The sequence below is a fragment of the Rosa rugosa genome, chromosome 3, assembly GCF_958449725.1.
Source record: "Rosa rugosa chromosome 3, drRosRugo1.1, whole genome shotgun sequence".
NCBI lineage: Eukaryota > Viridiplantae > Streptophyta > Magnoliopsida > Rosales > Rosaceae > Rosa > Rosa rugosa.
The window spans coordinates 57,627,268-57,643,196 of record NC_084822.1 but is presented as its reverse complement, the minus strand read 5'-3'; the positions used below and the strand labels follow the sequence as shown (position 1 = coordinate 57,643,196).

General features: G+C 38.9%; 3 protein-coding genes across 7 annotated transcripts; all 3 read left to right on the top strand.

Annotated features, from left to right (window-relative positions):
* Positions 1-1,722: 1,722 nt before the first annotated feature.
* LOC133738786 (protein indeterminate-domain 7-like) lies at positions 1,723-4,885 on the top strand. Of its 4 annotated transcripts, XM_062166407.1 has the most exons (5): positions 1,725-1,962; positions 2,131-2,206; positions 2,315-2,458; positions 2,552-2,948; positions 3,605-4,885. In XM_062166407.1, exons 3-5 carry the CDS (start codon positions 2,326-2,328, stop codon positions 4,614-4,616), a joined length of 1,542 nt encoding a protein of 513 aa, XP_062022391.1. In that variant the 5' UTR covers positions 1,725-1,962; positions 2,131-2,206; positions 2,315-2,325; the 3' UTR covers positions 4,617-4,885. The 4 variants fall into 4 exon arrangements, with proteins under 4 accessions (XP_062022389.1, XP_062022388.1, XP_062022391.1 ...); XM_062166405.1 differs by lacking the exon at positions 2,131-2,206 and having other exon boundaries at positions 1,723-1,962; positions 2,306-2,458; XM_062166404.1 differs by lacking the exon at positions 2,131-2,206 and having other exon boundaries at positions 1,724-1,962; positions 2,279-2,458.
* Positions 4,886-7,258: 2,373 nt separating this feature from the next.
* LOC133739178 (ATP-dependent zinc metalloprotease FTSH 4, mitochondrial) lies at positions 7,259-12,524 on the top strand. Of its 2 annotated transcripts, none has more exons than XM_062166917.1 (7): positions 7,259-7,465; positions 8,373-8,454; positions 8,630-8,893; positions 9,171-9,407; positions 9,508-9,632; positions 10,297-10,773; positions 11,292-12,524. In XM_062166917.1, exons 1-7 carry the CDS (start codon positions 7,439-7,441, stop codon positions 12,216-12,218), a joined length of 2,139 nt encoding a protein of 712 aa, XP_062022901.1. In that variant the 5' UTR covers positions 7,259-7,438; the 3' UTR covers positions 12,219-12,524. The 2 variants fall into 2 exon arrangements, with proteins under 2 accessions (XP_062022901.1, XP_062022900.1); XM_062166916.1 differs by having other exon boundaries at positions 8,373-8,463.
* A 361-nt stretch (positions 12,525-12,885) lies between these two features.
* On the top strand, positions 12,886-15,738 carry LOC133739180 (uncharacterized). Its single transcript, XM_062166919.1, has 7 exons — positions 12,886-13,030; positions 13,283-13,404; positions 13,596-13,678; positions 14,006-14,127; positions 14,639-14,803; positions 15,026-15,119; positions 15,221-15,738. The coding sequence occupies exons 1-7, from the start codon at positions 12,991-12,993 to the stop codon at positions 15,471-15,473; spliced, it is 879 nt and encodes a 292-aa protein (XP_062022903.1). The 5' UTR covers positions 12,886-12,990; the 3' UTR covers positions 15,474-15,738.
* The last annotated feature ends 191 nt before the right edge of the window (positions 15,739-15,929 follow it).

Below are 15,929 nucleotides of genomic sequence, written 5' to 3'. Positions count from 1 at the left end.
TAAGCTTGTGTGGTGTTTAACAAAATAGAAAAAACATCCGCTTACCTGGCTTATAACGTGACCCTTAAATGGAATCTCTAAAGTACCTTTTCATAATGGCTTGTAAAAGAAAAAGAAAAAGATGATGTAGGAGTTTCACCAAGAAAAACGTAAACATTGTTGATGTTAAAATGTTGTGCATTTTCTTGGACAGGTGATTTTGCTACCTAGCCGATCCTAAGCCCACAAATAGGCCCAACTCAATATTCGGCTTTTCTGTTGTATACCAGATTGGGAATTTACCCAACCAGAAAAGGAGGGCTTTTGGGAGACAGAGAGTGCCCAAAAGGAAACGAACAGTAGCTTAGTCCATATATACACAGAAAAGCAAATCCAATTTTTTTTTTTTTTTTTTTTTTTTTTTTTTTTTTTTTTTGTGTCGGTTTGGATAACAGCTAGCCAGACACAACATGATTGTCTCAGAAACCAGCACAGCAAAACTGAAACAAGAACGTACATCATGCATCCAGTGAATCTGAATCTTGAACTCAGAACCCCTTCTTTGAATTTTAGCCAACCAAGAAATGACAGTTAATAATTTAACTGATACACATCATATGAATATATGATCATAAGTTTTATCAAAATATTTGGATGTTACCCCTTGACCTGAGTTGATGTTAACCATTGACCTGAGTTTTCACCCTTCTATATATTTATTTAAATATCTGTTCTTAATTATTACTAATATTCTGGCATCTAGCTAATTATTTATTAGCTATTTTTTTTACACTGAGGTAATAATTAAGCTGCTAATATAATTCCTTACTGTCGCCCTTGTTTGCTACTGTTAACCTCAATCGTCAAGATACGTACTATAAATAACCAGTTTCACTGCTAAATCACGAGTGCTTGATTATCATAGAGAGAGAGAGAGAGAGAGAGAGAGAGAGAGAGAGAGAGAGAGATTTCTCCTCTATCTCTCTCTCTCACAGTCTCACTAGCTAGCAAACACACAGTAAAATAAAACAACGAATATCGATGGCCTGTGAAGCACTGGGGACCGACCTAGCTACTTCAATATGTGTTGCCTAGCTATATGTACATTCATTTCAAAGGCCAAGACATATGTCAGAAAACTAGCCATTTTAATGAGTAGGTTAAGGAACAAACATCGATCAGTACGTTCGCAAACAAGTAAAACAGATGGGCTAAGAATGAGGAGGAGTGTTTTTCCATAAGCATGTCTGCTAGAATATATGTATATATATGTTTTTCAATCAATACACAACTGAATCATCCAATCATTCATTCATGCTTGTACATGGATGCACAGATAGAGGAGAGAGGTTTTGCTTATTTGCTATATAGCTTTTTCTCTCTTTTACCCATCATGTTAAAAAGGCCTTAATCAACTTCTCATTATCGATCTCTCTACCTCTCTCTCTGGTACTGTGTATGAAAGCTTGCACACTTTTTCACTTGGCCGGTTTTGCTTTACTTTTGTACTACTCATTAATTTTCTCGTTTAATGGCAAGGGAAAGGTAGTGATTGGTGTGTTATCAAAGAGCTTAAGAAAGTGATTATTAAAACAAAATAGTTAGGAGGAAATTCAAAATTGGTGTGAATACAAATATAATAATAAACAAGTAAAATGAGGAAGGAGAGACTGGGAAGAGACCAAAGGAAAAGACAGAAAGTGCACGTCAGAACAAGCAAGGCTGTTGGTTAGCTTAGCTTAGCTAGCTGTGGTGCTGGATGGATGGGTCGACACCTCCAAGGGAATCTCCTCTTCAGTCCTCATCCACATCTCTCTCCTTCTTTCTCTCTCTCTCCTCTCTCCCCCCCCCCCCCTCTCTCTCTCTCATGCAAAGCACACCATCTTCATCTTCTTTGATATGAGAATCCAGTCTCATATGATTCAAGATTAATTGATTTACCTAAATTCCCATCTTGAATGCAACCCACTAGTTACCAGCAAGGTTTGTGCTATTTTTCTTTGAAAATTCTATGCTCCTTTCCCTTTGGTTTTTCATTTTTTGTTTTTCCTGTTTGATTCTCTTGATGAGTTTCATCATCATCAAAAAGGGTAGTACTGAAAAGCTATTAAAAAAAAGAAGCCTTGATAGATTTATGTGAATCTGAATTAGGGTTTGGCAACTGAGATCTAAATTCTATGGCATACAGCTAGCTAGCTAGATGTGAAAGTTGCTAATCCATTTGTTGGTATGTTTATGAATCTCATGCATACTATTAATACACAGAATTGAAGTGCTTAGTTGTTCTAATTTAATGTAGGTGAAAATCAATTAATTATGATGAAAGGTTTTGCAGTGGATGAGAACATGTCCAATCTGACTTGTGCATCTGGAGATTTAAGCGCTTCTGCCAATTCGAGTATCAGAAATGATTCATCATCTTCAACACAACAGCAACAACCACCGCAAAAGAAAAAGAGAAATCTTCCAGGCAACCCAGGTCGGTCTCATCTTTATTGGTTCAACTTTTGTTACTTAACTCAATCAGCTTTTGTTTTGGTACGTTAATTATTTTGGATTATATATGTAACAGACCCAGACGCTGAAGTGATAGCCTTGTCCCCCAAATCACTCATGGCAACGAACCGATTCGTTTGCGAGGTCTGCAACAAAGGGTTTCAGAGAGAGCAGAACCTTCAGCTTCACCGGAGAGGCCACAATCTGCCATGGAAGCTAAAGCAAAGGACAAACAAGGAGGTGAGGAAGAAGGTGTATCTGTGCCCGGAACCGACATGTGTCCACCATGACCCGTCGAGGGCTCTTGGAGACCTCACAGGGATCAAGAAGCACTTTTCCAGAAAGCACGGTGAGAAGAAGTGGAAATGTGAGAAGTGCTCGAAGCGATATGCGGTTCAATCGGATTGGAAAGCTCATTCTAAGATCTGTGGCACAAGAGAGTATCGATGTGACTGTGGAACCCTTTTCTCTAGGTAACACTCCCAGTTAATTATATAATTAAGGCAAACCTGTTGAAAAGGATTGGAATGGAACCACATGAATTTGAAGAACCAACTTAATTAATAAATTTTTTATAAGATATATATCTATGTGATAAAAACTGTCAGAAAGCTTAGCGCGTTTTATACAATAATGCAAATAATTGTAGCATTGTGAAGGTTTGCTCTCGTCTGGAATGATGCAAAAGCTTTACGAGTGTGTTCTAAACTTCTAACTGCAAAGAAAAGTTCCTGGAGAGTCAATTACCATGTCTATAATTTATATTTGGGATTTTCATTCAGAAATTAATCATCTATAATTTGTACACAATTTTGGGAATATTTTTCCATATTCATCACTATAATAATTACCCTTATGAAATGAAATGAGAAGGAGAGGCGACGGAGTCAAAGCTTTTGAGTTGTAAAGTGCCTAGTGTAAGAAGCAGGCTTTAATGGGTTACACATCTGTTTGTTCTTTAAAAACAAAAAGAACGAAAATACAAAAAGGTACGTGATCAGAGAGAGAGAGAGAGAGAGAGAGAGAGAGATTCTTCAATGTTAATTTATATGCGTTTGCTTTTTGATGGTTTGCTTGTTTTGTTCTTTTGTGTTTGTTTTGATTATATCTTACTGGTAATTATTTACAGGAGGGACAGTTTCATCACTCACAGAGCTTTCTGTGACGCTTTGGCACAAGAGAACAGCAACGCAGCTAGAGCCATAAACCCACTTCTCTCCTCATCACTGCCCCAACTCCACGGTGGCTTCCAACCTCATCACCTATCCCATCATCACGTGAAGAGAGAAGTACAAGATCTTCAGCTACAGCTTCCGCCGTGGATGGGCGGCGAAGCAGCCGCCTCAGCTGGTCCATCTCATCACCTCTCTAGCAATATAAACCTATCCTCATCGTCACCATTGTTCTCCACCTCTTCATTCGACCACCAGCAGTCTTTTCTGCACCAAAACCCTAACCCTAGCTCATCGGATTTCCAGCCCTCAGCTTCTGCTCACATGTCAGCCACTGCTTTGCTCCAAAAGGCGTCAGAAATGGGCGCCACTGTAAGCAAGCCTTCCTCGATGTTTCTCAAGCCCCATGATCAACAACACCAAGCTTCCCACATGATGCCGGAAACGACAGCGTTTGGCTCTTTCATGGAGCAGGCTGGTGCCAACTCTGGCGGCGCAGCAGCAGCTTCTAATAACTCTCTTTTGCATGATATGATGATGATGACTTCTCATCTGCAGCAACCTTCTTCCGCGGCTCGTGGCGGGTTTGACCAGCTTTCATCCTCGTCATCCTTTGGAGATCATCATCATCAGGGCTTCAATGGATCTATGGTGATGGGTAGTTTCGCTGAAAATGTTAACCCTTCCCCTCAGAAGAAACTAATCACCGGGGAATCTCAGCTTCGGAGGACTAGTAGTACTACTGATGGAGGAGGAGGAGGTGGCGGCAGCGGCGGTGGCGGGATGAATGAGGGAATGACAAGAGATTTCTTGGGTCTGAGAGCATTTTCTTCTCAAGATGATCAAGACTTTTTCAACATGGCTGCTGCTCATGGACTCGACCAGCATGTGGTGAATTCTACTTCTTCAGCTAATTACAATGGACAGCAGCATAATCATCAGAACCAGACTTCTTGGCAAGGTAATTGATCAGCTAGCAGTGCACTGATCGAAGTTAGATATATAGGAATAGGATCCATCATTTCCTTCATTTCCTTGAGAGAGAGGGAAAGAGCAATTACAATCTAGCTTATTGTCTAAGGCGTATTCATCAATGTGGTTAATAGACTTCTATTTTGAATAGTGCTCTAATTATGCACTCCTCACTTTCTTAATTTTCGTCTTTTTTATATGTAAACATCTTTTGTTGCTGTTTTTTTTTTTTTTTGGATTGCTCAGTTAATTTGTAATTTATTGTCTCTTATGTTTTGGTCCGAAACAGAAAATACGTCTAAGATATAACATCCAAACTCCTCCAGTTATATTTTTACTGGTGGTACTTAAAATCTAGTGATTAGGATGCCTTTGTGTGACTTAAAATACCCAACTCAAAAACCATCTTGAATTTCATGGATGTCTAAAGCATTTAATAAGCAGCATATATATTATCCGACTAATAACTTTAACAATGCTTTTTCTTCTGAAACCGCGTTGGTGGCAACTTGGCGCATCATGTGGAGCTTAATGTGTTTTAGGTACTGTTAGTTGTCAAAACTGTTATGATAAAGCCAATATTTTGACATGAAAGAATACTGTGAATAATAAAAATCAAATTCAAGAAAATACAACGTGGAAGACAAATAAATGAACAATATATGGCCAAACAATGGACAGTGTTCCATCACCAACTAGTGTGTTCGTGAATTCACGTGAATTCAATTCATGGCCATGCATAGAGTAAGCACAGTCGAAAAGATGTAGGTCAAGAAATTATCAAAACCAGCAAAAGTCCCTTTCGAAGAGTACAGGATTTTTTGGGTTTGAAGCAAAAACTAAATCATATCAATATCAATATAAGTACTCAACGAGAAATTATTTACTAAGAATTATACAATAGTCAAAAGTATGTGTTGACTGTTACGGGGTAATTAAATGTGCAAAGTTTCTGAACTACTTTCTCAAATAAAGCTAAGTTAGCCGCTGACAAAGATTCGTGGAAGTACAGTACTACTGTGCATGGATGTCGACATATCATATGAAGAGTCCTTGTTTTTTCTTTTGGAGTATGATCGAATATGCATGCTGCTTTGTCTATATATTTATGATTTGAATTGTGTGAGTGGGCAGAGTAAAGTAGATGCCATTGTGATCTCTGTTAGCTGAGCTAAAGCTGGCTTGTGTAATTTCAATCCCGAGAAAGATGATGAAACAATGAAATTATATTCCAGTACTTGCAGTAACCCTGCCTAGCTAGCTCTGGAAAAGAAAAGCAGCCTAGCCTAGCTAGCTAGCTAGCTCTGACTGAACACATCCATGCCTCTCCTTTTACACTTCTTTAATTTAATTTCCGGCAAATACTCCTTGGTTTTAGAATTTCGGGAAAATTCTGCCTCCTGCTGGTGCTGGTGCTGGTGCTGGTATTCATCATACGTTCGAGTTAGTACTGGTAAGAATATTGGTGAGGGTGTCAAGCACGTCGTATTTGAAAATTGAAATTTTGAAGATGCGCAGGTAAGGCATTTCTACAGAAAGAGCAACACGGCAGTTGCTGATACTTTGACCAGTTCATCACATCCTTGAAATTTAGGCAAGCTAGGTTCTCTGTTAATGGATAGTACGTCCTTCCTTGAAGTTACTTGTGCCATATTCCAAGAGCTCATTATTAGGGTTAGGAGATCTAGCGGAAGTTCAGCCCACCTTCTTGTTGTTGGGCCTTGCACCTTAAAAAAGAAGTTCATTTCAACTTTGTGCCGCTGCCCTCGGACCTGCCATATAAACCCATATTTTGCCTTATACGTACATAGCTTGAAAACCTCACTTGCAAAAGGTACCAAATTGGGGCATTTCTTTTTTCTTGCTAAAACACTTCAGAACATGTCTTTGTTAATATGTTGTCTGTTAGCTAGTCGGTCCAAAAGAAGGCACATTTTCAACCCTTGGAGCTAAGTTTTTATATTCTAACCTTGATCTGGCTAAATTTAACCAAATAAAAATCTATGGGAAAAAAAAGTATTCAATCAAACAAAACATATAAATTTTAGTCATACATTTGTAACATGTAAATGTATCGATTTCAGCAAATATTAGGCTGATGAGTAATTTCTAACTTGTTCTTCTGGTTGCAATTGTTGTTCCAAGTTTATGAAAATGTAAAGTGAAGATTTGCAAATCATTAATGTTACTCTTTTTTTTTTTTCCGATGAAAAGAAAAAAATTATAAAATAAAACCCCTACTACAATCTATTTGAAAGAGATCAACTCAAAAGCCCGAAAGAAGAGAAGAAGAAAGATAAACTTTCAACGTTAAAATTAAATGACCGAAATTCGCCAAAAGCATCGTCAGTGTTACTTTGACCCTAGAAAGAAAGAACCAAATGGGTAGTTTTTCTCTGCAATTACCAGTTAATCCATCCACGATTCTAGTACTAGAATCAAATCAACCCACATCAGAAAGTCCAAACTACCCTCATCCCAAAAAGAAGCCAAGGCCCCTACAGGGGGCAGTACAGCCATTTCTCATAGGACGATGATGGGTAAACAAGACACGTGGAACAAATCAGAAAAGCGTGCGCAAACTAGAACCTTAAAGCCTCTTAAGTTTTTAATGTTGTTAAGACCCTAGTATCTCTCTTCTCCTCTCCTCTCCCCATTGTTTCCAAACCTCGCTCCTTCCCCTCATTCCATATTCCCTACTCTCTCCCCCAATCAAAACGCCACCGTTTCTCACACATCCAAAGTTTTCAGATACGGATAGCTTTCAGAAACAGAGGACCTTCAAATCAAGAGGTTTCAGGTCTTAAAGCAAAAGGGATATGGCCCTGAGACGCCTGCTCACTCAGGTCGGTTAAATTTCGAGCTGGGTTTCTATCAATTTCAGATTTTTATGCAATCTTCGGATCCTATCTGCCTATTTAGCGCCAAAGTTTGAGTCTTTTAAGTTGATCTCGAAAACCCTAGTTCTTAGATTGATCGTAATATGTTTTATCAGTTTAATTGGTATGTTAATTTCATTACCCTTCTTCTGTATAATCAAGGTGTTGCGGTATAGGGGTCTATTTAGGCTGGAGTTAGTGTGTGATTAAGGATATGGTGATGAATATGGTTTTTGGTCCATGTTTGCATTGGGGGAGCTTATTAAGAAATTGGGTGTTTTTGTGAAAACTCCAATCCCTTTTTGCTTATTGTTCAATTTCTCAGCTATTGCACTGTCTTGCCAGTGCTTTTAGGTGATACAAGGGCTGAATCTTTATCCCAAATGGGAGGTGTGTGCTTGGTTAGATTGTGACCTCACAATCTCCTCTTGTTAGATTGGGAGGTGTAAAAAATGAGGCTTTCGGTTACAGATGACCCTGTGATATGAGATTTTTGTGGTGTGCTCCTTTTGGATTTTAACAGAAAAGAAATGAAATCATTTCCTTGTGATTAGATACATATGATAGAGGAGGAAAGTAATGGAATGTGTTTGTTTTTGTTACCTTTCATACTCTTCAAATCAATTTATTCACTTTGGTAAGGGGGTAATTTGGCTGAAAAGAGACGCACACTTGTCCAAATGCTTCTTTTTATTGAAAAACTTCTAATCAGGGCCTTAAGTATGCTGATGCTGTGCTTGAGTGGTTTTCTGATTGGACTTTGATTTCAACTAGCCACTTTGGCACCGTTTGATTACCATGTTAGAAATCCTTTTTCTTTTTGTTGCTTTATGCCCTATTAAATTTTGTGTTTTTTTTTTTTTTTCCACAACAGGTATCTAAGCATCGATCAGAGTTGGGACAGCTGAAACAAGTTGTTTCTAGAACATATTTTCCGGTCAACAGGGTTGCAGGAGGTGCTGGAGGTAGGACATTCACAAATTTCTTACTAATATCTGTTCATTTTTAGGTTTATTTTCTGTCAATAATTTAACTTTTGGTGCTTTTTTCTAGGCTTTAAGTGGAAGCCAGGACACTATTCCCCATTTATATTCACTTATCAAAGCAATAATTTTCTTATAACCTGTGCAGGGAATACAATTTTTAATACTCAAGAGAGGTGTCAGTCAAGCTATGTGCGCAATTTGGCTCGCAGAGGACGTGATGTTGATGAAGCTAATGAACTTGCCTATCTAAAAGAACTGTCCATGCGAAATGACCCTGAAGAAGTGATAAGATTATTTGAAAGTCAACCATCATTGCATTCCAACTCTTCAGCGCTTTCAGAATATGTGAAAGCATTGGTAAAAGTTGGCAGGCTGGATGAGAGTGAGTTACTGAAGACATTGCAGAGAGGTGGGTAATGGAGCAGGGTGATACTTCGCTTTTAATTATTCCTACCAAAGTGGCGGTTTTATTTGTATATGTTTTGTGTGACTTTGTTTGTTACATTTTGGAGGTTTACAGTAAGTTGGGATGATTGAAACTTACTAGACAATGGGTCTATAATATTTCGGGAATAATCTAATGGTCTTTTCTTCTGAAAGTTTATAGTTAATTTTAGAAGTTCTTTACCTGCTTTCCATCTTATGAATTTGAGCTGGTGACTAACATTTGTTTACAAATATATCAGGTGTATCCAACTCTGCAAGGGAGGATGAAAGCATGGGTGGCTTCTCAGTTCTTAGGAACGTTGGGAAGCCTACAAAAGATGGCGTTCTTGGAACTGCAAGTGCACCTATTCATATGGTGGCTAGAGAAGGAGGTCATTTTAAAGAGCAGCTGTGGCGTACAGTTCGCACAATTGCACTAGCCTTTCTTTTGATATCTGGCGTTGGAGCACTCATTGAGGATAGAGGAATAAGCAAAGGTCTTACCATCTCTTAGTGCTTTAGGTTCTCCTATGATTGGATTAATATGCATTCTGAAAAGATGAAGCTTTTTCTTAATTTCCGTGTTTCTATTTTCAGGACTTGGATTAAATGAAGAGGTCCAACCTAGCATGGAATCTAGCACTAAGTTTAGCGATGTCAAAGGAGTTGATGAGGCTAAGGCGGAGCTAGAAGAAATTGTTCACTATCTTCGAGATCCCAAGGTAGATGCATTTAGCTTTACAACCAGCCGAATATGAAATACTGACACCTTGATTTTGGATTACCCTCCTTGTTTTGTGAGTCAGTGGCAATCTCATTGCTATTCATCCAACCTAAGATGAGTTTGGGATTGACCTATAAAGATTCAGTAAAGAACTTGAAATATCTTGATTCCACCCCTCACGTACAGCGTTTTTTAATCATTTTGAAAGTTTATCTTCAAGGGTTGAGCTTTTGAAATTACTGTATCTGAATGGTTTAATTGAGTACATCTCGATATGCTGTGTGCCTTCTATCTCTCCTTTTCTACATGTTTTCTATGTTTCGTTTTTGAATCATTTTGAAAGTTTATCTTCAAGGGTTGACCTTTTGAAACTACTGTATCCAAATGGTTTAATTGAGTACATCTTGATATCCTGTGTGCCTTTTATCTCCCCTTCTCTACATGTTTTCGATGTTCTCTTACAGCGTTTTTGAATCATTTTGAAAGTTTATCTTCAAGGGTTGAGCTTTTGAAACTACTGTATCCGAATGGTTTAATTGAGTACATCTTGATATCCTGTGTGCCTTTTATCTCCCCTTTTCTACATGTTTTCTTCGTTTTTATCTTTCTATAACGTCAAAGTTTTATTTTAGTATTCCTTACCTTGGTTTCCCTTGCAATAGCGTTTCACTCGTCTTGGTGGCAAGCTACCAAAGGGTGTTTTGCTTGTTGGCCCACCTGGCACTGGAAAGACAATGTTAGCAAGAGCAATTGCCGGAGAAGCAGGGGTACCTTTCTTTTCATGCAGTGGCAGTGAATTTGAAGAGATGTTTGTTGGCGTTGGAGCTCGAAGGGTGAGGGATCTCTTTGCAGCTGCAAAGAAGCGGTCACCGTGTATTATATTTATTGATGAGATAGATGCTATAGGAGGAAGTCGCAACCCAAAGGATCAGCAGTACATGAAGATGACTCTGAATCAGTTACTTGTTGAACTTGATGGTTTTAAACAAAATGAAGGAATTATTGTTATTGCCGCTACTAATTTCCCCGAGTCACTGGACAAGGCATTGGTGAGACCTGGACGGTTTGATCGCCACATTGTTGTTCCCAATCCTGATGTTGAAGGGCGGAGGCAGATTATGGAAGTTCACATGTCCAAGGTAATCTTGTACTTCTTCTGAAAAAATTTAATGTACTTATAGGGAATGGTAAGCTTTTGTTGCAATTACCTCTTTATTCCATGTTTGGATTAAGCTTTAGGGTTTAGCATTCTGGTTGTCACGGCTATGGTGGATGCGAATATTGTACCCTGATGAAGAGTGGTCAATTTCCAGCCATCTTAGTCGTTCACCGCTAGGTCTGTGGCATCAATTTTAAAGCCACAATCATACCAAGAAATGGCTTTAAACCCGTAATGGGGAGGAATTCTCGATGATACTTTGTCATCACTATTGCAATGCCATAGTCAATTGATATTTGAGAAATTTTCTTTATTTGTGTATTAGGATCCACGAGGACGGAATACCATTGCATATGCACATTTTTTTTTTTATTATCTCTCTCTGTCTCTCTGTGTGTGTGTTGTATTTTATTGTAAGATGTTTATAAGATTGATATAGCAGAATCCTGAGAACTAGAAGTCATTGTAGTAAGACTGATCAAAGTGCCCTTTTGACAGGTTATGAAGGCTGATGATGTTGATTTGATGATCATTGCTAGAGGAACTCCTGGGTTCTCCGGTGCTGATCTGGCCAACTTGATCAACGTAGCTGCTCTTAAGGCTGCCATGGATGGCGCTAAAGCAGTGAGTATGGCTGATCTGGAGTATGCAAAAGACAAGATTATGATGGGAAGTGAGCGAAAGTCAGCTGTCATATCTGATGAGTCACGAAAGCTAACAGCTTTTCATGAGGGTGGCCATGCACTTGTGGCTGTTCACACTGATGGTGCCCATCCAGTTCACAAGGCAACAATAGTTCCCCGTGGTATGGCACTTGGCATGGTTGCCCAGTTGCCCGAAAAGGATGAGACAAGTGTCTCACGGAAACAGATGCTTGCGCGGCTTGATGTTTGCATGGGGGGACGGGTTGCAGAAGAGCTCATCTTTGGTGAAAGTGAAGTAACTTCTGGTGCTTCTGACGATCTCCGGCAAGCAACTGCTCTTGCCAGAGCAATGGTTACAAAGTATGGTATGAGCAAAGAAGTGGGGCTTGTCACTCACAATTATGACGACAATGGGAAGAGCATGAGCACAGAAACTAGGCTGCTTATTGAAGAAGAAGTGAAGCACCTCTTGGAAACGGCTTACAACAATGCAAAGAATATACTTACCACACATCACAAGGAGCTCCATGCTCTTGCTAATGCCTTATTGGAGCAAGAGACACTCACCGGAAAACAGATCAAGGTCTTGCTTGCTAACGTAAACTCTCAGCAGAACCAACAACCGCAACAGCAAGTTGTTGCAGAAACGTCACAGTCAAAACCAGTGCCGCCTCCATCACCACCCAATGCAGCTCAGTCTGCTGCAGCAGCAGCAGCAGCAGCAGCCGCCGCTGCAACTGCTGCAGCCAAATCAAAAGGCATGGCTCCTGTGGGATCTTAGCACACGAGTGAGGTTATAGAGTTGCAGGTATCTATTTCGCAGTGTCGATGTGCATATAGTAAAATTACTTACCAGCCTTTCTGTATGGGGGTAGACCAAAGAATGGTGCCAGCGAGGATTAATTTATGATGAATTGCCATAGTCGGATTGACTGGGAGTTGTAGAAGAGTCAGTGTAGGCCTTCTGATTGAGGCATTGGTAGACACCCACTGTCTATTTTTGATTCTTCCTTTATTTATTTATTTCCTGAATTGTTTCTTGGAGGTTCTTGTTTATACTATAAAAGAATAATGCATTCCTGATGTATGCTCAGTTTTGTAATTTCATAAACCCTTTTGCTCTTTATCTTTTCCCTTCAGCACTCAAGTTTTGTAAACAACTGAAGATAACAAATGAAACGTCATGCGCCTTCCAAAACTAACCTTGTCACTCTTCATCTTTAGGTAGAATCAATTCTCCGACCAACCACTAAACATTTTCACTTTGAAGTTTAAAGGTTTGAGACAAAAGTATCCACATGTTTTCCGAGAAACAAATATGGTGGCGGTGTACTCTCAACCAATCATGTTTGTAGTTTTATTTTGATAGTAAAAACTATAAACACAGCAGCAGCCAAAGGTAATATGGTCCCCAAATTTTTCATGATCAATGGGTTCACAGGCAGAGACTCATTCTCCGCTCTCGTAATATATACTATAGGCTTAAATTTTCCGAGTTGGACTCGTCATCAGTTTGGCGCCACAGAGAGTTAGCGTCCTCCAGGCTCCGATCCATGTCCGTAACGCGGCCGAGTCAACAACAACAACAACCCGGTAATCAAACCTCCTCAGACTCTTACCTCCTTTGTTTTTTTGCTGCAATTTAAAACATGGTCGATTAAAGCAACCATCTTTCACAATACCCAGTTTCAACAGCACCTTGAATTTATAATTCTGGGATCTTTCCTTTTGGTTTTAGTACTTCATATTCATATCCTAAATAAAACAAGGGCAAATCTTTTGGATTCAAAAAGGAGTGTCTCTGTTACATTCAACTGAATTGTTGTGTGTGTGTGCACTGTGCAGGGGTTCAAAAGCGGAGAGTCGTCATAGAAAACAGCCATGGGGAGAAGCTTGTGGGGATATTACATGATACGGGTGGTTCAAAGGAGCTCGTTGTGTTCTGCCATGGCATACATTCCTCAAAGGTACAAACAGCTCTTTCTTACCATGCTGTGACATATCTCTACCAAATGATCCTTATTTTTTGTGCCATCAAACTGGTGATTGTTTGTTGAAACAAGTTCAGTAAATCTGTGTTTCATCTATTGGTCTTGTTTATGCACTGAATTTTGTTCCAACATGGTGAGAAATGAGTTCATTTTGCTCTCTTCTCTAGGAACGCATCCCAATGGTGAACCTTGCTGCTGCGTTGGAAATACAAGGAATTAGTGCTTTCCGCTTTGACTTTGCTGGAAATGGGTGAGCTGTTTGCAACAATTTCCTCGCGCTCTTACGATTCTTTTGAATTATTTTTTATGTCTTCCTAAATTTAGAATTCCGATGGTTTCAGGCAGTGCTTAAGAGCTATAAAATGAAGTCCGGTTCATGTGATCTACAGGGATAGATCCTTGAAAATTTTAGGATTTAAAATACAAGTAGCAGGGGCATTTTGTTCTTCTGTTGTAAACATGAACAAGTAGGAGCATAGGCATTTTTGGTCCAAGTCATAGAGCACTTGAGTCTTTAGCATTGCATGGAACTTCTTGTGTAGTATTTATAAGAAATTGTTTGTGTTATACCTGATAGGGAAAGTGAAGGTTCATTTCGATTCGGTAACTATCGCAGAGAAGCTGATGATTTACGTGCAGTAGTTCAACACTTTCTTGGGTGCCATTATGTAATAACTGCAATTGTTGGGCACAGTAAAGGTCCGTATATAATTTGTGTTCATACTGATCCAAACCTTAATTTTTTGCACCAAAAGAGGATATTATGATAGATTTCTTAGATGTATCAAGTTTTAAACATTTTAATTGAGGTAGATAGATGACAAGCTAGAGGGCCTAGCCTCCCAGCTTGGTTGGGTTCTGGCCCTCTCCTCAAGAAAGATAGACGTCAAGCTATTGTTGCCTTACAGGTTACTCTATTTATGCATGTTCTTGTATGTGCTATTTTTGTTGTTGGGTTGAGGATACTCACATTTGAATATAAAATTTCTTTGCTTTGGTTGAAACTTGAAAGCTCAAAATTTCCTTCAATAGTTATAGAAGAGTCTCATCTTCCAAGGAAAAAGTCACTTAACACATGCAAATTCATTCGTATGCAATGCTCCCTTATTTTCATGCTTTTTTTGTGTGTGTGCTTCAACTGTTTTCTTTCCCCCTTTTAGTTGAGAAAATTCATTCTTTTGAAAGTTATCACTTGACATGTTTCTTACAGGGGGAAATGCAGTGATCTTGTATGGTTCAAAGTACAGGGATGTTCCTATAGTTGTAAATATTTCTGGCCGGTTTAATCTGGAAAGAGGTATTGAAGGTCGCTTAGGTAAAGATTATCTACAAAGAATCAAGCAAGATGGATTTATTGATGTGAAGAACAAAAGAGGTAAGCTGTCAAATATGTAATTATTCTCATCTCCTTAAAACTTCAGTGGTGTTGTATCATGTGCTAAGTCTGAGCCTATATCTTCAATCTTTCAAGACTCTAGTTTTGTAGGAACTTGGAAATACTTTTGCATTTTAATCATTGTTGGAAGTACTTTGGATCTGGCTGATTTTTGGTTTAGATTGACCATCCGCCCAATGAAAGTTTTTCTCTTGTTCATAGGCACATTTCAGTATCGAGTAACTCAAGAGAGTTTGTTGGAGCGGCTAACGATTGATATGCGTGAAGTGTGCCAGTCAATTGATCAAAATTGCAGGTGAGAGAATGCAATTATCTTCTCCTGTGTATAATAATCCATCATGGCCGAGCACTGACAAGGAATGTGAGGCACAGAAAATGACTGTTGATTACATGTAGGGTTTTGACAGTTCATGGATCAATGGATAAGATGGTTCCTGTTGAAGATGCTTACGAGTTCAATAAGAGCATACCTAATCATAAACTATACATAGTGGAAGGAGCTGATCATGAATTCACTTCATATCAAAATGAGTTGGCTTCAATTGTGTTGGGTTTCATTAAGAAAGATTTTCACCAGGACAAGTTTATGTTCAAGCAGTCACCACTTGGCACAAGAGCAGCAGATAGATCTGTTAATTCACGATTGTAAACTTTAACCATCATTAAATGTAGAACTTCTTGGTACAAAGTCGTTGAACAAACAAAGTTTAGCCATGGTGCGGTTGCGGAGTCACCTCTTGGCGCAAGAGCAGCAGATAAATCTCTTCATTTCACGACTGTGATCTCAAACCCATCATCAAACTTTTTTCCTGTGAATGCTTGTAATATTACTCGACTCCTGTAGTTCTAAGGACAATAAATCTTGATCAGACACATTGACAAGGAAAAATTATAGGAACTCTGATTGTGTCTTTCATACTTTCATTCTGTGATTGTTTGTTTCATAGTTTCATACTTTGATTCCAAGATACATCAAATGAAGATGGGGTAGTAAATAATCTGATTTCTGAAGAAGTGAAGATGATGATTCTAATGATAATAGTTCTTACTGGCAAATCTGCGAGAAGAGTACAATTGGCCTCAGAAACTAACCATTTCTTAGATT

Bases quoted from the DNA above. Each gene is read 5' to 3' on its own strand.
- LOC133738786 (XM_062166404.1), top strand. From the start codon at position 1,938: ATGCAACCCACTAGTTACCAGCAAG. The intron at 2,459-2,551 runs GTCGGTCTCATC...TATATGTAACAG, and splicing joins AAATCTTCCAGGCAACCCAG to ACCCAGACGCTGAAGTGATA. The intron at 2,949-3,604 runs GTAACACTCCCA...AATTATTTACAG, and splicing joins TGTGGAACCCTTTTCTCTAG to GAGGGACAGTTTCATCACTC.
- LOC133739178 (XM_062166916.1), top strand. From the start codon at position 7,439: ATGGCCCTGAGACGCCTGCTCACTCAG. The intron at 8,894-9,170 runs GTGGGTAATGGA...CAAATATATCAG, and splicing joins ACTGAAGACATTGCAGAGAG to GTGTATCCAACTCTGCAAGG. The intron at 9,633-10,296 runs GTAGATGCATTT...CCCTTGCAATAG, and splicing joins ACTATCTTCGAGATCCCAAG to CGTTTCACTCGTCTTGGTGG.
- LOC133739180 (XM_062166919.1), top strand. From the start codon at position 12,991: ATGTCCGTAACGCGGCCGAGTCAACAACAACAACAACCCG. The intron at 13,405-13,595 runs GTACAAACAGCT...TCTCTTCTCTAG, and splicing joins ATGGCATACATTCCTCAAAG to GAACGCATCCCAATGGTGAA. The intron at 14,128-14,638 runs GTCCGTATATAA...TGTTTCTTACAG, and splicing joins AATTGTTGGGCACAGTAAAG to GGGGAAATGCAGTGATCTTG.